This window comes from Telmatherina bonti, assembly GCF_933228915.1.
Source record: "Telmatherina bonti genome assembly, chromosome: 9".
NCBI lineage: Eukaryota > Metazoa > Chordata > Actinopteri > Atheriniformes > Telmatherinidae > Telmatherina > Telmatherina bonti.
Window position 1 is genome coordinate 15,964,232 of NC_136627.1, and position 19,675 is coordinate 15,983,906.

General features: G+C 40.9%; 1 protein-coding gene across 2 annotated transcripts; it reads left to right on the forward strand.

Annotated features, from left to right (window-relative positions):
• Positions 1–4,015: 4,015 nt before the first annotated feature.
• LOC306760336 (tumor necrosis factor receptor superfamily member 19-like) lies at positions 4,016–19,675 on the forward strand. 2 transcript variants are annotated; one of them, XM_079246147.1, is made up of 10 exons: positions 4,016–4,212; positions 5,369–5,460; positions 5,935–6,048; positions 9,883–10,061; positions 10,166–10,251; positions 16,121–16,285; positions 17,561–17,689; positions 17,820–17,922; positions 18,275–18,468; positions 18,950–19,675. In XM_079246147.1, the coding sequence occupies exons 2-10, from the start codon at positions 5,395–5,397 to the stop codon at positions 18,952–18,954; spliced, it is 1,041 nt and encodes a 346-aa protein (XP_079102273.1). In that variant the 5' UTR covers positions 4,016–4,212; positions 5,369–5,394; the 3' UTR covers positions 18,955–19,675. The 2 variants fall into 2 exon arrangements, with proteins under 2 accessions (XP_079102273.1, XP_079102272.1); XM_079246146.1 differs by having other exon boundaries at positions 4,017–4,212; positions 18,275–18,549.

A 19,675-nucleotide genomic window follows, 5' to 3' on the forward strand; every position in this document is an offset into this window, starting at 1 on the left:
AATGATCTGGTTTGTTAACATCACCGACCATTTGCATAGTTACGTCATTCTCTTGTAATTTAATGCACAGCTGAACTGAATGCTTGCTATCATCGCATTACTGAATTGCATGAGTGGATCGTGCAGCTGAATCATGGGAGCTGTAGTCAAAGAGTCAGCACACTGCGGTCAAAGATGCGCACATCAACTTTGTAGAATAAAATCAGTGGCTCAGAGACGGGCCTAGCCCCATCCAGCCGATCGGCTACATCTCTAACATTTATAATGAAATAAAATAAAAATATAAACACATTTCTTTGAGCTGCTTTGCATCATACACGGTTTGGATGCTGGTTACTCTGTGGCTGTTTTATATTTGTATTTAGCCAATTATCTCACACTTAAATATGTATTTCTTTGATGATTCACAAGGTGGTGTGATGCAACCTTTCTTGATCAAATCAGGAGGACTGCCGTGTAAAACTGACATCATCACATGAAAGTCAAGGAATCAGTTCCCTTTAAATCATTTAACCTGCTCAAAAAAGCATCATGGTTTACTGAAGACACACACCAACTCACCATAATTTGGATTAAAGCAAATCATCACAACATACCGCACAGTAACAGGATAAAGAAAACTGAAATAAAATAAATACGACAAACTTGCAGCGACGTTACTAACCCAGGGATGGAGAACCCTCCCTTCTCCGCAGTCTGACTTCTCAGTATTACATGTCTCCAGCATCCTTGTGTCATGTGCAAAACCCCTTAAAGCTAAGTTATTTCAGCTGTCCCATCGTACATACAAATAACACATCTTGATGCCGCATTGGAGAGAAAAAGAGGGCACTCACAGTAAAGGCATCAGCATCAGCACCAAATCCCTCTTCCTCCTTCTGCGACGCAACGGAGGGCTGAAGTTCCTTCCAATGACCGCATGGATAGCTTGGTGTCTGACCGGAACACCTTAGAGGTCTCACTTCAAATGGATTCACCCTGAAGACGCGACTTCAGCCGTGAACACCTTCAGAGGTTCACACTGCAGGATTTAACGCACGAGTCTCTTAAAGAGACAGGGACTGTGTCAGGAAAACCCTGATCAGAAGCAGAAGAGATGCCCACTGATGAGGCGTGGATCAGACCAGAGGGAGTCGCCAGCTACAGAATAGACAGATTTCATTCTAGATTTATTTACTGGATTTCTTTTATGTTTAAATTTGTTGTAATTGTCATTGGGCATAATGTTGAATAAAATAAAATAAAATAAAATAAAATAAAATAAAATAAAATAAAATAAAATAAAATAAGTGATGAATTAAGGGTGAAGAATAAATGATGATACACATCACGAATAAAAAAAAAGTTTCAGCCTTGATTTAAAAAAAAAAAAATAGTTATCCCTTTGAGATGAAGCAGGTTTAGTTCTAAATTTTCATCAAATCATAGTGCATCATGTGATTATCTCTTCAAATACCGGCTCTGATCATGTATGGCAGGACAAACTGTGAGTGTTTCTTTTAGTTCAGATTGTTTAAGAAATGTGTCAAAATGGCCATTTTGGCACTTCAGTTTGGCCCTCCGCTTTCACTGTCCACCTTTCAAGGGACTTTTGATTATTAAATTAAATTAAATTAAATTAAATTAAATTAAATTAAGTTACTTTTATGAATACAACACATTTAATATTGTTATTGAATTTGTTAATTTGTATAGTGCCCTTTTAGAACAAAGTCATCTCAATGCAGAGCCAGTCAAGTTCAATCCAATTAATTTATGTCCATTCAGCTAACAAAAACCAATGACACGATTAACATTAGTCCAGTTTACTTTGTCACAGTTCCTGTCCTTAGCCAGATGCATTGGAACAAGGACACATTGAAAACCTGCAGTGCAGCGACCCTCAAGGACCAACTTTGGACTAGTCAGGGTAACCACATCACATCTTCTCTTAAATTCAGTCCTCAGTCCTGAACATGACGATGTGCAGCAACAGAGAAACTAAACTAAACTAAACTAAACTAAACTAAACTAAACTAAACTAAACTAAACTAAACTAAACTAAACTAAACTAAACTAAACTAAACCAAACCAAACCAAAGCAAAACAAAATAAAACAAACAAACAAAAGAACTCCAACAGAACCAGAATCTGGTGAGTCGGCCATGGGGGGAATAGGAAAGAGGGGTCAACATGTCACACACCTCTAAGCCAGTGATACCCACAAAGAGATAAAAAAGAAACACAAATTAATGACAGTACAAAAGTTTCACAGCTGTAAAAAATAAAGAGCAAAGAGAGAAGAATGGAGGGAAGTGCTCAGTGCATCATGGGGTACCCTAGCAGTCACCATTTCTAAAGGTATTGCTGAAGTGTCTTTTAGTGTGGAGTTTGCAGATTCTTTCCATGCATGGGCTCATTCTGCAGTGTCTTCCTGCTTCTTCCTGCAATCCAAAAGCATTTATGTCAGATAAGATGGACAGCCCAGGTTAACCTCAGAGTGAATATGAGCATGAAAAGGCTGTCTCTCTTATGTTGGCTTGTGATGGAGTGGCGAGTTATCCAGGATGTATCTTTATTCTCACCTGATAGCAGTTGGCATAACAGCAGGAAAGAGAAAATGAAGCTATCATTAATGTGTACCAGAAAAGATTTAAAGGTGCTGCTTGTGGGCATGGAGACCAGCAGATGGAGACATCAGCACAGCTTAAATCTGCCTTATGAAACATGGTGACTGTTGACACATGTCAGAGTAACATGCATGCAATGATCTATATGATTTTAGCAAATTAATATTTACAATAATGAAAGTGATTTTTTTATTGTAACTGTTAAGGTGGAGCTAAATGTTCAAAACAATTGCATGTAAATATATTGAGTTCATCTTAAAGATTTTAACGGTACAAACTCAGAAAAAGTAATGCAGAAACATAGAAGCTGTGTTAAATATAATAAATGGTAGAAACGTTCTTATTAAATCAATATGCAGCTAGTTAAAACCCAACTTGTTACTTCACAGAATTGACACTGATTTGCAGGAATTGATACAAGCTGCAACATGTCCAGACTTGTACAGTAATTGGCCACTTTACTGCTGTGCTGAACTTTTGTCCTTTGTGTCTTTGCCTTGGTTCAGACTAACATACACACATGCACAACCACACCAAACACACACTTTATTTTTCCAGACGTGGATATGAACTTGCACATTTTGTGTCAGTGTCATAATAAGAACCATCAGGAAACTGTTTTGGGGGGACTTAAACAGTCCCCATTCTTGCCTTTTTTTAAAAAGTAAAACACCTTTTAAACTTGAAAGAATTTTTCCATTAACAACAAACCTACATGTAAGTGAAAGCTGATCTATCTTTTTTTTTTTTTTTTTTTTTTTTTTTTAAGAAAGTTGATCTATCTGAACTCTTAACTGCTTACAAAATCCTAAAAATACCAAATAAAACAAGACGAGTTTCATTCGTCTCTGCACATATTTTCATTTCATTTTTTAGCTTTACAAATAACAACAAATAAATAAATATATAAATACATAAAGTCAGTAACTTGGTTTTAAAGCCATTAAAGTTTGCAGGCTCAGCCAATCGTACTGCGGCACACTGACGTCAAGACATCTGCGTTTCACAGATGAAGGAATCTCCTTTAATAAAACGTATAATGTAACTACGTAAACACGCAGACAATGACTTATTGCATATCTGGCATCATAACGGGTTACCATGACGACAATTAGTAATGTAATGCAGTGAAATAGCAAACTCATTCAAGGGCCTATGCACACGCACACGCACACGCACACGCTGGCACTAAATTGGCACGAGTGAAAACGTCTTCTGCCTGTAATGTTGTCCAGCTCCTTCTTCTTGTCCACATCCAGTCTAGCCATTGATGGCTCCGTGAGTGCCGAGCCTCATGTGCGTGTGCGTAGCTGCGTGTGCACATGTGAAAGCAGGTCTTTGATGTTGCTTGGCTGACTGCAGATCAGATACACGCGCTTCAGGTCCGTAAAGCCAGCCCCTCTCGGCGCCTTTGATCTCGGCGCAGTCTGCGCTCGAGCCTGCGCGGCTCAGAGTGGAGTTCTGTGCGGAGTGTGCAGGAGCTGCCGCGCGGACACGGTGAGCGGACCGGTGTGGGAAACAAGCCACCACAGCTCTCACCGGTCTGCCGTCGACTTTTAACAACCAGCGCTTTTATTTTTATTACTCTTGTTTCTCTGTTCAGGTAAGAAACGCCTTTTGTCGCTCCATCCAGGCATTCACGCTTTATCCTCTAACCAGAAGCGACCTGGTCAGGCGCAGAAGGAGACCACAACAAACCTGCAGTCTTTTTAGAAATGGATACTTCATTGTTATATTTCATTATCTTAGCAGAACAGTTTGCTGAACAGGTTCAGGTTTTTTTTTTTCTCTTTGTGCAGATATTGATGTCTCTGTGAGTATATATATCCAGTATATCAAATGTTGCTCACATGGTGCCAGCTGATTTTTCCAACATTTTATGCAAATCTGTGCTTTCATTAGAAACTGTGGACACTCTCCTCAAGTTTATAGGAATACTCTAAACATAGATAGCTACAGGAAGGAAAAGTCCCATTGCAAAGACATTCTAATCTGTCTGATAAATGGGTTTTAGAGAGACTTTAGATTTATATATTTGATGTAATTGATCTGACTTTGTGTGTAAAAGTAGTGTTTGGCTGTTTTGGCCCCTCTGAATGTCTTTGGCATAATATAGCCTCATAATCAAATCCAGTAACCTAAGAATTGACAAAAAAATAAACTATAAGATTGAGACATATTTTTCCATATTCTCCAGAGGGAAGACCCACTGGTTGAAACTGGAAGTCCTTATTGATTTAATCATTTATCATTCTGCTAGTGGCGTTATTTTAAAAAAAAAAAAAAAAAGTATCTTTTTAAAGGCTGGTTTGAGGTGTTTGAAATGTTCATGCATTCTTTTCTTAGATGGTTCGGTTCATATATATACATTTTATGTCACAATATTCACCTGTACAACTCAAATAGATAAAAACAAATGTTTGTTTTTTTAAAATTTTTTTTATTGAGTTCTGTCTCTGTAGTGTTAATTAAGCTAAAGTCCTCTTGAAGATTTGTTACTTAATTTAGTTGAAGCTGTATTTGTGTTTTCTCTATGCAGAATATTGTGTTTTTATAACAGATATCAGTGCAGAATATTAAATCTATCTAATGTCAAGAAAGAGCTTTTGACATTAAATAAATTTGAGTGGAAACTCTCAGTCAAATAATTTTATATTATTTCATGTCAGTCCTAAACTTATTTCCTTTCCCCTCCTTTTATAAATGGTCTGTATCATTTTAAAGTTCCAAGTTGTGTTTGACTTGTGCCTTCCTTTCAGCTCCAAGCAATAAGTGTCCCATCAAAATGGTCTGGAAGCTTCAACCCACCTTGTCACTCTTGCTAACTGCAAACATCATCTATACAGCTCTGGTATGTGCTCTGTAAAATTAAATTCCTGCTTTTTTTTAGTCATACATAGCACTTTTGGAAATGCCTTTTATCACAGTTTGCATGTCTTCTCTTCTGCAAAGACGTATAAGAAAGGTAAAGATACACAGTGGCTAATTATCTGTTTCATGTATAAGCTTGTAATTCTTTAGCCAAAATGAGAAGCTGCACATTTTCAGTATCTGCACAAACTGCACATGTTCACTTAAACTGCACTGCTTATTAGTGTCACAGACGTCTCTCCTTTGGCAGTGTTTTTCTTGTATTTGCTCTTGTTATATCCATCCCAGCAGTTTCAGACTCTTTTTAAAGGGTCCAAAATGTGTAAAACCTCTTAAAGGGCTATGAGACAAAACGAAGCATAGATGAAGAATGAGTCTACTTTCTCTACTGTAAATTAAAGTGGTGATGAAATGCAGGAATCCCTGACTTTCAGTAAATGTTTGTCCCTCTCAGATTCATGTGAGGGCCATGGAGGAGACCAGAGAATGCAGAGAACAGGAGTACAAGGATCGCTTTGGAAGCTGCAAACCCTGCAGACAGTGTGATGCAGGACAGGAGCTTTCTAAGGTTGGGCCCCACCTGCTCTGTCTTCTATGAGTTTAAAGTTTTCTTTTAGACAGACTTTATATTTATGTGTTTCCACAGAGATCCACTAAGTGGGAAAAAGTGTGTGTAGGAAATACAGTGTCATAACAAGAAACAGTCCATCACACGCCAGTTGAAGCAACTTTTCTAGGCTGCAAAGAATTATTGGAGGACTGGATGAATATCAAATGTTCAGAAAAGGCTGGACACCACTTTATTTTATCCAGCAGCCTAACCTTGTTTATGACTTCCTGCCTTCCAGCGCAACCAAGCTGTTATTAACTTTTGCAGAACACCGACCCTTCTTTCAGTCACACCCATACTTCTGGCTCCTTGCAGCTGAATGGCTTCCATTGTCTTTTCCCATTTCACCCCTCCAACCGATTGTCTCCACCATCTGAAGTGAGCCATGCCTAAGCTTGCTGTGCTCTCGTCAGGGAATACAGTTTTTTCCACCCTCTTAGTTCCAGGTTTTTGTGTGCTTTGTACAAACAGGCCTGTGTGGTGTCAGTTAAGGTTGGTAAGCAAAAGGCTTTCCTCCCTGGCAGCAGCCACCAACCCTCTGCGAGTGTAGGCGGTGATGTACAGGTGAGTAAACGATGGGGTTTAATAGCAGCTGGAAACCCTGCATAATTATTTCCTTGCTATTGTTGTTGCAAGCAAAGTTGCAATAGCTGAGGACAATGTTTAGGTAATGCTACACCTTCTTAGGGCAGTTTATTTGTTTTGATGTTCAAAAAGGTTTATGCAAAACAGCCGCTTTATAACAGCGACGATGCATGACAAAGTGCTGCAACTTTATTGTGATTTTAAGTCTATTTAATAAGATTGTAAGAAATATGTTCACATTATATGTCTCTCCACATCTTTGAGTGCTGGTGAAAATGTGTTTCACCTGCTTTACATATGTTGCACACATGCATTTAGGCTAAGTTGCCTTTAATCTTCTGCAGAGAAACATGCACTCTGCGGTTGGTGATATGCTCCAGCAGTCATCGTGTTCCTTTGCCGGTTCAACAGGAATGAGTGCTGCTTGCCACCCTGAGCTTCCTGGTTAATAATTGGCTGCCTCACTCTTTCTTTGAAGGTAGCGGGATGCCTGCTCAAAGTGGCGACCGGGGTGGGGAGAAGGAGGGGGGGGGGGGGGGGGGGGGGGGGACGACTCAGAGAAAGTTTCCCAGATCAACAACATGTGATTTGATCTCTGAGTAACCTAGACAATCCATCCATATTCTGAAAGGTGGTGTTGACTGATGGGGAGGAAAGAAGACTTTTGGAGTCCCTCTGTGCAGCTGCCATAGAGATCCCAAAGGAATGTGGCCCAGTTAGCTCTGGAAGTTTGCCTCTGGAAGCTGCTCTGAGGCTGGCTGACAAACAGCAATTAGCCCCACCACGCTAACTGTTGCTAAAAGAACCACCCACACAGAGGGAACATCCATTAAAACCAGTTACTCTTTTCTCTCCCTGTAGACTTTATTCAAGGTTTTTATTTGTAGGCAGTTAACTTAGTAGGTTGGGTTTAATCAAGCATGACAGAAGAAGGGGTAACTGGGTTTCCAGTTTATGCTGGAAAACTGCCAGTACAAAAAAAAAAAAAAAAAAAAAAAAGAAGGTAGGAAAGCACAACTTTGATGTGTCAACATCATGTATGTAGCAAGAGCATAACATTTCCCCCAGCCACACTTGCAGGATAAAATACCTCTGTGTTGTAATAAGAAGTAAACAGAACAAGGGTCATAATGACTGTCCACATATCTGCAGGATGACTCTTACATCTAAAAAAGTTCTTAATAAAGTGTATTAAAGACAGACGGTGTGCAGAGGAACATCTAAGTTTGCTGTTTTGAGCATTGTTTCATCAACGGATCATATGACTGCCCCCCCCCCACATACTCTTGTGATTCCCTCCTAATCTCAGAAATATCTGTGCTTCAGGTCCTAGCCAGCCCGCCCCCTCACTCCCCTCCACATGGCTGTTATGCCTGTCTCATCCAAACTAGATTGGACGATAAGGACGTGCAGAGATGGGAGAAACGGGATGTTAAGCTTTGACTAGAAACTGTTTTATAATATTGCAAGAAAATAATACCTTTAAAAAATCCCAGTTTCACATGTAGTAAAGTCCACTCTTCAGGCAGTAAACGGGTCTCAGTCAGCGCAAGGTGTCAGCTCGGCGCTGCTTTGTTTTCAGGTATTAAAGAAGAAAATCATCGCTCCCTGATAGATCAGAGGGGCAGGAGTTGGCTTCACTTCCTTTTGTTTCCGTGCTCTGACCTGCTTGTGTTGATGTAGCATGTGGTGCCCCATGGATGGAGCTTGTGTCAGTGCTTGGTCGAATGGGGCTGAATCATCCTGGGGCCTCTTCCTTCATGTGGAAGTGGGTCACTGAGTGGGATTCTGGAGTTATTGCAGTGCTGCCTTAAGCATCAGCTCTGTAGCAATCTTTCTGCCCTGCCCAACATCACAGCATCAAAAATATGGGCAGTCAATTCTTCCTTATTCCCCTCTTTTTCTCTCTTGAAGGGAATGATGAGTCATTCTCATCCAATCTCTCCTTGGCTCCCCTGTTCAGCCCGTCTGGACAGTAAGGCCTTGTATGGCCAGTTCATAGCAACAGCTGCAATACTTCAGTCCTAACTGGCCCACCAGGCAAGGCGCAGCCTTAAGGGTTCAGTATCAGGCTCATATGTATTTGGCTGAAAGCACCAAATTCCTAATCCTCTTCCCCGACTTTGCGGTGCCATCGCAAGATCACATCTTTGCCTCCAACCTCCATTTTTATTTCTCCCAAACCCAACCCCCGTATCAAAATCTTCTGCCCACATTCCAGCCGAAGTGCATGCCCGGGCAGTGAAACAGGAGACGGGCGACGAGAGAAGTGAGGAGAGAAGCCCCGTTTGAAGCTGACCTTCACTTTAATGACATATGAGTACACACTCCTGACTGTCCTCCAGGATTTGGATAACAGGAGCGCAGCTGCTGCAGAGCTGATAATGGATGATCAGTGTATGATGTCATCTCCAGGGGGGCTTTTCGCTCTGTGGTGGTGTGCAGCAAAATCAGCTGTCCTGTAAATGTCTGGTTGTCACTGAGCCACCAAGCTTTTGGAAGCGATGCAAAAGAGAATCAGTTGGTAGAGAAAAAGTTTGGTACCAATGTTGGTTAAATGAATGGAAATGAACTGTTTTATAGACATGTAAATGATAAAACTAAATACTTTATTTCAGGTTCTTCTTGAAAAAGTGTTTTCTGATTTAAAGGTAGGCTCAGGTGGACTGATTTGATAGGAGGCTGCTTATTAGATCATTCACACAGCTGCAGGAAGCTGTGCCTTTTAAGTGCAGTTTCTATTGCTGAACACAAAGAGCATTCATCTTGTTTTCTCCATCTACCTCTCCATATAATCCTTGCCCGCTTCCTGAAGCGTTTCCTTTGCTCGATGGCCTCTCAATCAAAGGGACACTCATAGAGTCTTCTTGGAGTGGGAGTCGCACAAAAACGCAGCAATAAACCTGCAATAATACAACAGCGGGTGTTCCGAGAGCCTTTATCATTCAAATGCATGGCCTTTCTGGGTCTTGCAGCGGAAGGCCACTTATTCATACTGAGAGAGTCAGGAAGATTATTGCCAGTGTAGGATGGACTCTCAAAAGAGGCAGTCCGTTGTTCCCCTCTGATCCTGTGAGCCAAGATCATTCTTTAATTCCAAGACCCCCAGTGGTCCACATTCAAGCCCTCTTTTCACCATCTGCACACCACCCTAAAGCAACCAACCCCACCTCTTAACCGGTGTATTTTTCCCGTTAATCCTTCCAGGAATGTGGCTTTGGTTATGGAGAGGATGCCCGGTGCGTGCCCTGCCGGAGTAGTCGCTTCAAAGAGGACCGGAGCCAGCAGAAGTGCAAACCCTGTCTGGACTGCGGACTCATCAACCGCTTCCAGAAAGGCAACTGCTCCACAACAAGTAACGCAGTGTGTGGCGACTGTCTGCCGGGGTGAGAGAACGCTACAAGGAGGCTATATAGCTTCTAAATTTGTAGGTTTTTTTAATCATAAAAGAGGGTTCTGATATGATCAATATACATATGATCTTCAACAGGTATTACAGGAAGACTAAATTAAGTGGATTCCAAGACATGGAGTGCATACCATGTGGAGATCCTCCACCTCCCTATGAGCCCAGCTGTAAGCACTTTTGCTTTCTTTCACCTTCTTTAACATTTGGCCTGAAATGTTCCCATGTTACAGGCTGTTAATCCCCAGTCCACATGAGAAGATGTTTTAACATGAAACAACAGGAATACAATAGTCTGAAAGCAAACATCACCATCTACAGCACATGACTGAACCCCTAGCCAAGTGCTACAGGAGCCAGAACCCAGGCTGCATAGCCACAACAAAGACCTATACACATACATATACGCACAACATGCCAGTACACGGTCGTTGGAGTAACCAGAACCGCAACTTTAAAGGGTGGAGTGAGCCATATTTCATTCAGGGAGTCCCACCGAAGCTGCCAGCTATGCTATATGTGCAAATAAATGCTTGGATTTACAAGCTAAGCAGTTGAAAAGCTGAAATGGATACCGCTAACATAACAGTGGATCTGCCAACAGTGGATTATATTAGCTCAGAACATGACACTCATTTTTAGCTCTCAGTTTGGATTAATTGAGCAAACTTCCTTGAACAAAACCTCTGTTGATGTTTCTGGACGAACGATGTCTCATGCATGAGCACGCTGGTTCCAGGAGAGAATTTATCGCCATTATACAAAAAAGGAGGCAGGAGGTGCACTACATTATGCTCACAAAGCACGGCTCATGATCCAGAAGCTGCAGATCCAACTAAGTTCTTCTTTCTGGCCTTTGTAAAGCAGCTAAGCTCAACCTCATGATTCCAGGTTTCCTCATAACAAACCAATGAGCAAACAAACTTATACCTTTGGTAATTCAGTGTGACTTCCCGATGGCAGAGGATTAGGCTGTTGTTTCTGTGAGGGATTTTGGCAACAGGAGATTCAGAGGCATCCCAGCCACAGATAGCACTCCTATGTTAAACAAATCGAGTTAGAAATCTTAAAAAAATAAAATAAAAAGGGGCTTGTGCACTCTTTGCACACAAGACTATTGGTTTAAGCCCTATTTACTTTTTGTTTGCTCTTTAATCTCGTGGCTTTATTGATTTACGAATAAAACAAAAAGGAAGGGAAAAAAAAGATGACTGTATGTGTATAATGACCTTGAAACAACTGGCCTCCCTCTGCCTGCTCATTTGTCCATCTGTGCTGCTTCCCGTTTTGATACTGGAGGAGGCCTGTGAAACAAAATGGCCATTGTGTCTGGGAACATAACAGGTAGTTAGCTCCTGCAGGGACTCTCAGTGGAGCATTTCCAAATGTTTGAAAGTCTTGTCCCCCCTCTCTCTCTCTCTCTCACTGTTATCTTGAGGAGGGTGGTGAAAACTTAAAGGGCAGATCTTTCTAATAGGCCACACTGGCCTGGGGCAGCAGTGCAGCTGTGCAGGGGAGGCAGTTGCCGTCTGGGGTGGACTGTAAATCTTTAACCCCTCCTTTCCCTCTCCTCCCTTTCCCCCAGTGGCTTATTGGAAGCCGAGTAAAATTGAGGTTGTGTTTTGTGGATGCCTTTAGCCTCTTTAATGTGTTTCATCTGTTCAAGTCTTCCGCTGTCTTTGTGAATTGCAAGAGAGTGGGCTACTCTGCAGTAAAACATGCAGACGGATGCATGCAACCACACATGTAGCTCCTCCTTTTAGCTTCTGCCTGTTTTGCTGCTATTAAAACTGGATGTACACACTAGTCAGAAAGAAGTTTCATATGTATTTTCTCAAAAAATAGAGAATATAGTTTTGTCTTTTGCTTTCTGAACTTTTTAAAACTTGAATATACTGCAGGGTTTACATGTTTTCATCGTTTTACAGCATCTTAACTTTTTAACTAAAAAGAAACTCAGTCCTTCTCCCTGCAGCTGCAACGTATCGACCGCTCTCATGTTCAGGCGATCAGGTCTTACCACTGCACACACTGCGCAAAATTACAGGAAACACAAGTCCTACCAGCAATTCAAACCGGAGCCTCCAGTATTCAAAAGCACATTCACTGAAGTCACTCGCATGTTGGCATGTGGGATCATGATGACTGCTGATCGCAGTGCTGTTTGTCTTTCCTGCTCTCTTTGTTAGATTTCAAAGCAACTGTGAAACAGCCACTTTACAGCAACAATAATGCTTGCTGCTGCTTTTTTATTAGATGGGATGGCTGCAAAATGTGTGACTAAACACTGAATTTGGCAGCTGATGGATCAAGGTTCACCCCAAAAGAAAAGGCCCGTTGTGCTTCCTGTGATAATAGATTAGGCTTATTTGCATGGAAAAGCAGATTTTATCCATTATGGATTTATTAGAGGGAACTGAATTAAAAGCAAAAGTTTGAGAGATTGGCTGCTGATATAATTAAATGTTTGCCCAGTGATCAGCAGCTACCTCCATTAACTAACTTATTCTCTACCTGCTCTAAAATAACATACTTAGTGCTGTTTTCAGATAACGAGAACTATAAGGACTTTAAATAAAACATTGCAGCTCCAGGGAGAAATGTGTGTACATTCCTCTGTCTGTTATCCAGAGTTTGGAGTAAAACAGCACTCAGCCTCCTCCTAAATAAGCTCTTAAAAGAGTTCATAAGACAAAAGTCAAAGATACCTCAGAGGTGTAAAGAAGCGCTTCTTTTATTTGGACTATGTGGCATTCCATAAAGCCAACATGCAGGGAGTCTATGAAAGGCTGCGGTTTACTGGTTGGGTTTGTGTGGAGATAATATCAGCAGGTGAGGTCTGTTCAATGGAGCAGTGTTTATCTGTGTTTACTGCAGCTGCTGGCTCTCCGATAACAGGCTGCCTTTGTGTTGATGCTCACCTCGGATGAGCTGAATTTGACTTTCACAATGAAGACCAGGTTTAAACATGATGGTCAAATCTGAAATACAGCACAGGCGTCCTGGACTCAACTCAGAGAGGATGCACTTTATGGTGCTCTAAAATGATGTCATTGTTACAAATACTTTTGTTTTAAAGGAATAAGTATAGATACTGTTAATAGCTGGAATAGAAGGGACATATTTTACAGAGATTTGAGGTTTATCTAAGCTGCAGCAGGTGTTTTTCAGCTAAAACAGGAACTTATCAGCATTTCTGTAGGCAGACTCTTTAAAAACAAACATCCCTTTATAAACAGGAAATCATATTAACCAGCATGATCTAAGCTGTGCAATGTAACCTCTGCTGCACCACTTTTTTAGGATCTGCTGCTGGAATGCATCATGTCTCTGACATTATGTACGTCTATCAAACTGAGCCACTGCCGTGCTTCGTGGGTCAGACTGACTTTTGCATTTCTGCTGTCAGTTTGTCTTCTTGTTTTTTGTTTTTTTTTATATCAGAAGGAATGTTAAAATACTCTTATGCTCCGTCTGTCTAAAGGGGGGGAAAAAAGCCCAAAGCTAAAGCGATGTCCACAAAGAGCAGTTGGATGTAAAAAGGCTGCTGGGAGTTGCATTTCTGATTTATACTTGCAAACAGCAGTACTAACTGAAAAAGAAAACAACCTATTTCTCTTTCATTACACAATCCACTCTCAGCAGGAACTTCTTGATCTGCTTAGCAACCATGCAGGTTTACTTTCACTGTTTGCCTTGTAATAATCCACACCCTTGTTATCCTGCATATATTGATCAGGAAAATTGTACTTAAATTACTCATGAAGAGCAAAATGAATTATGTTGAGCTGGTTTTACATGGCCTCGGGGAAAAATGGCACTCACTTTAAGAGTTCAGGAGAGCTACTGTCGTAACTTCAATGCACCCTTAAAGCTACAAACAGACGCTGTCAGTTAGGATGTGCAGCTTAGATACCAGTTCTCAATGACTGCATGTCATGCAATGTAAAGAGAGGTTTCTCTTTACATCGATCCACTGCTTACGATCATGAATTATGTCTTTAGTGGAGACATTAAAAGACTGTCTTTTGCATTTTCCTAATTCACGTCAAGAACATGTGAAAAAGAAAGTCGAAATGAAAGTGAGGAAATTCGGCTCATTTAATTTGAACAACCAAATTTTTAAAATGACCTAACTTGCCACTTGTCTGCAGTCTTGGTTGAGAAATAAACTCATATAGATCATTTCACATACCAAATACCCTTAGAGATGGATTTGTCTCTTTTCTAGACAACTACTTCTTCTAATGAACTTAATGTAGCCTGTAGAGAATAGAAAGCAATGCCACAGCATGTTTCATGGAAGAGTGAGCCACACTGTAAGGAATGCTCTACCATTATGTTTATAGCTACTGTAGTCGGATTAGATCTAGTTTTGTTTGTTTGCCTAAAAACAATTCAGTCTGGTGGAGAACAGAGGAAATAAAGAGGGAGCAGATGGACATTAAGATTCATTAACAAAGTACTATCCTGATCTCTTCTCCCTGCAAAATCTATTGTGTAGTTTTTAGCAAATTTGTTAAATAGTTAAGAAACTTGAATAATGAAATATATTTAGCAATGCTGATGAGCATTTTTAGAAATGGTGTATTGGATTTTGCTAGTCGCTTTACTGATACTCACAATTCATTGATAATAAAGATGTTTTATTACTAAATCCATTAAAATATTTGCATAACATTGAGTAAAAAGATATGTTTACTTTGGTAATAAGGATTAAAAGTGAACCGGGATGATATTTTAGAGGTAGAACCTACTGTTTGAAAGTAAAAAACTATTCTTAAGTAAGATTTTTAAGACAACCTCTGAGCAAACTATAATACAACATGGTATTTTAATACGTATATACTGCCATACTCAGGTGACACTTTTTATGAAGTAAGCAGTTGCATGCATGCTGGGATGTTTCACCAGAGTAAAATGGGGAGCCTTAAAGAGACAGGAGCTAAAATGGAGCATTTCAGACAAGGTGACAAGAGACGGTGTGCTAATGTACTGTATATGGGATTCATTTTACTATATATAGTAAATGGACAGAGGGTCGGTCCAAGTAGACTGATAGGTCGGTTCTGGCTCGTGGGTTGCCAGTTGAATACCCTGTTACACACAGGTGTCAGAAAGGCCATCAAAAGCAAAAGCATTAATCAGTCTTAACACTTCTGTTCGAAATAAAAAGCTTTGGCTTCCAAAACTTTTAGTTCTACAGAAAGTTTGAGTTGATCAAAGGATGAGTAAGGCAGCAGAAGCTCTTCCAGACAGCAGACACAGTTCATCTGAATGCGTTTGTGATATTTAGCATCAAGCTGCATGAAGCCGCGGCGCTGTGTATTTGTGGAAACTTGTAAAATGAGCTACATTTTTATGTCTTTAAGTGTGCATCAAGTGGGCTGAAGGTGTGTGTGTGTGTGTGTGTGTGTGTGTGTGAGGGGGGCAAAAACTCTGATATCATGTTTCCCCTCAGGCAGAAACATAGCTGTAATGAGGCTTAACCATGAAAACTGTGTAATCACACACACACACACTCACACACACACACACACACACACACACTCCAAATGTGTGTGAAAAAACACACAAAAATGTTGGTCTATGCACAGTTGCATCTACTTCTTTGAAAAAGTCAGCGCAGCAATGTTGGGGGAGCCCGAGGCCGGAGGTGGAGGAGGGAGATGTCTGTGAGAGTGAGCCAGAAGCAGATAAAGAGAATCCACCGCAGGCATTTTCTGTTTGAACTCCTCTGATTATTTCTTTGGACCTAAGCTAAGAGATGAGTGACTTGAGGCGTAAAAGAGTAATTATTCTAACTAGCCCTGGAGGGTTAGTTAATTGAATAGTTGAATTAATTAATTGAATTAATTGAATAGAGTTAATTGAAAGTAAACGAGTTATCATCGCTTATATCCATGAACTCTCGTTTGTGCATCCGAATCTCTCAGAAAAGTTATGTTGTAATGTAACTGTGTAGGTCTGCTTCTTATTATTGACATCTGATTACTTCGTTCATTTCTCTTCCTTTTTTCCCCCCCTCCCTTCGTGCAGGCAGTGGACGTGTGAACCTGGTGCCGCTGCCCCCGGTAGTGACCAGTCCGCGGGACATGGCCCTGGCTGCGGTCATCTGCAGCGCTCTTGCTACGGTGCTGCTGGCACTGCTCGTCCTGTGTGTCATCTACTGCAAGAGACAGCTGCTGGAGAAGAAGCCCAGTGGTCAGTGATGATGATGATGATACTCTTAGGCTGCAGATTTGACACTTAAAGCCTTTCTATCCAACTATTATCATGATATATGTGCATATTATCACTGTTGGAGCCACATTTTAGTGTTTGCACTGCTGTGACTGGTTCTTTGCAGGCAGTTGCTTTTTTCATCTGCTTTTATCCTGCAGGCATTGAACCTTGAACCTGTACAGGTGTTTCGGTGCACAGTCAACAAAATTCCAGTATAATATGTGCTCTGGTTAAGATTCCTAAAGCAAAGAAAGTTCTTATGTGATCTTAAAATATATAGAGCCAAACAGCATGGAACAATGAAGATAAGTTGGTGATCTTTAAAACATTTAAAAAGAATTTACTTTTGTTTTTGAAGCAGTGAGGACAATTTAAGCTTTGAATATAATACAGGATTGTTTAAGTCTCTAAAAAGCTTCATAAAGAAGCGAGTATTGCCGTACAAACCTGACTTCATTACTCTTTTATTAACCCAAACAGGGTGCAGCGTTGAGCTTCATCAAAGCACGACGTTGCATATTTGTGGAAACTTGTATAATGAACAGCATTCGTGACGCCAGAAGTATGTGAAATTTCCCGGGGCAACACATTAATGACGTCATGTTTCTCCACTAAACTCGTCAGGAACAAGGAGTGCGGTAGAATCTAACAAGGTGTTACTGGTTATATGTTGTCTTTTTTTTTTTTTCTACCTCTCACTTAAAGGGTTCCAAAATGAACGCTTGAGTTAAGTATTTTGTCAGTGGTTTTGCTTGGTCCAAACATGCACTTTTCCAACGCTGCCACAAAACGCCAACAGCTGTTGTTTTTAAATTATAAGAAGGAATTTTAATCGGCCTCGTGAACCTGAGGCTTGTAAGGCTTTTGTAAGTTTGTAAAATTAGTCTGAAAACACCAGAAATAACATTGTGTGAGAGCAATAATAAGGTGTTCGTGTGAAATGTTTGGAGGATTGAATTAAAGGATTAAGTGATGAGATGACTGATCATGTTCTGATTCTCTGGCAACGTTTCCCTTGAAAACACAGAAGGTTGTCTGTATTTGCGTTTTGGACCACCACATGCAGGTCATTTTTGTTGTCAGCTTCACTGAAAAATTTAATTGTTAATGATTAAAAAAAGACATTTCATACTATTCATAAAGTTTCATAAAGAGGTCTTTGTTCAGAGATAGTGCCAGCAGCAGCAAATCTCTGCTATACTGGGTCAGTGTTCAGTGTCTCTGTGGTTGACTGCCTCTGTTTTGTTTCCTCAGCAGCGTCTCTGAGGTCTCAGGACTGTACCTACAGTGGGGCAGAGCTCTCCTGCCTGGACGCCCGGTGGCTTCACGACTTTCCACAGAGACCCTGCTGCCAGTGCCACCTGGGTCCTGCACACACCTGTGGTAGGTGGTAGTTTAGACCAAAGAGATTTGATATTATTGTTTAGTTTGAAGGAAAGCAATCTATTTATAATCTTGGTAATGTATGTTAGATTAGGATTATGCATTTTCTGTGTTTGTGTGGGATGTTTAGGTCCGGTCCACCTGATTCCTGCTATGTGCTGTGATGAGAGCTGCAGTCTGGGCCGCAGCCAGGACATCAGTCCTTTCCAGTCCCAAACAAGTCTCAGTGAGAGGTGAGGGAACTATTTGCTCTCAGGAATGAATACAAAACATGCCTTAAGCTAATAGACTGGTTTCTGCGAACAAAATAGAAAAAAAAAAACAAATAATGTAAACTGTGATAATAAAATGTCATTCAAAGCAACAACGCTTGGTAATAAATAAAGTTTTTGTTATTATTTCTTTTGATTTAAGTCTTGTTCATTTTATTTGCACTGACCTGCTGGGAAAGTCTCATTATTTCTGACCCTTTTTTTTTCTTTTCAAGTGTCATAAATATGATTTAAAATAGTTCATTTACCTCTTTAAAGAGCAGACAAGTAGCGGAGTTTGGACAGACCCAGATCTTTTTCTGATGTTCCCCAGAAATACCAACCTGTATGAGGAAGGGGGTCCAATGCACCTGGAGGGACATTTGGAGCCTTTGTGTGGAGAAGCTGCAGGGATGAGAGAAAGCTCAGATCCTCCAGAATGTTTTGGGCTCCAGTCCAATGCTGATCCTGCAGTAAGACTGGAGGTGGAAGCAGAGGAAGAGGATAAGGAAGAAGGGTCCATACCAAGTGAGAATTCATCTGCAGAGAGCTGCAGCAGCGCTGTGACTGATGCACTTCTTCCCAAACAGCATGCACTGACTCAGGAAGGTTAGTTGGTGTATTACTACTACAGCTTCGGCACATAAATGGAAGGAAAATACAAAAACAAAACAGGTTACCATGCTGCTTATGTACTTAACACATGAAATAATTATTTTCAAGCGGCCCCTCCCAGTCCAGAATTTGCCAAGAATGCATGAAATAAATACCCTAATCCCTTCTGAGAGTTTAAGTTATACATCACCTGCTCAGAAACCTCCCTGCTTTGCCTTTTTATAGACTTGGGTGCTGCTCTGTGTCCACGCCAAGCAGCTGGTAAAGGAAATGAGAGACACTTCTTTGATGTAGATAAGGCTATCCTGTTTTTTAAGTCAGCCCTTGGCTGGCTCCAAGTAGACATGTTACTAATCGCTGCATGTGTGCGTTCCTCTTCCTGCTCTCTTCCCAGGATGACATGGATTTCTCTGGCTTGTGTTCCACCTTTGAACATCCCTGGACGCAACAACAGCCACGACCAGATTCCATCTCAGATTACTCGCTAGTCTCTCCGCATTCACCCACACAGGAAAACGTGTAGCAAGTGCGGCCGCCCTGCACCTTTAAAAAGCTTGCTCGGTGATCAAAGAGCCCTTCCTCAGATGGTCTAAACAGAATATGTACATACATGCAAACAGGAGCTCTGCAGGGGGAAGAGGCAGAGCTGCCCATTTATCCACAAAGAAAATGTGAACTTATTGTCCCAGAGGGTAAATCATATGAAGTTCAAACATCGAGGAGCACTGACTTATTGCTGTGCAGCAAAGAGAATTAAAGTAAAGCCTCTGCTCTGCCTTGAGGCTCTCTTGCATCTTCACATGTAGGAGAACATATAGTGTACCGCTCTTCTAGCAGCTGGTGTGATGAAGCTTTTGTGTGTAAAGGTGACGTAAAGTTTGAAACGTGAAGAAAAAGTATCAAAAGTGATCATGTTGCACATCAAGGACAATCTTGAAACCATGGAACAAGTTAAGACGAGGAATGTCTAAGTGCTAAATGTGTTGTAGATACTGTAAAATAGTAAAATAGGTCAATATTTTTGTTACATCATAACATCATGTTTGCCTTTCTCACCCCGGTTATAGTGTTGTTGGTTGTGAATGGTCACTTTCATGAATCATTGCTGTAAATAAACCAC

Coding starts and splice junctions, on each gene's coding strand:
- LOC306760336 (XM_079246146.1), top strand. CDS start 5,395: ATGGTCTGGAAGCTTCAACCCACCTTGTCACTCTTGCTAACTGCAAAC. Junction 16,286..17,560: donor GCTGGAGAAGAAGCCCAGTG/GTCAGTGATGAT, acceptor TTGTTTCCTCAG/CAGCGTCTCTGAGGTCTCAG. Junction 17,923..18,274: donor CAAACAAGTCTCAGTGAGAG/GTGAGGGAACTA, acceptor GATGTTCCCCAG/AAATACCAACCTGTATGAGG.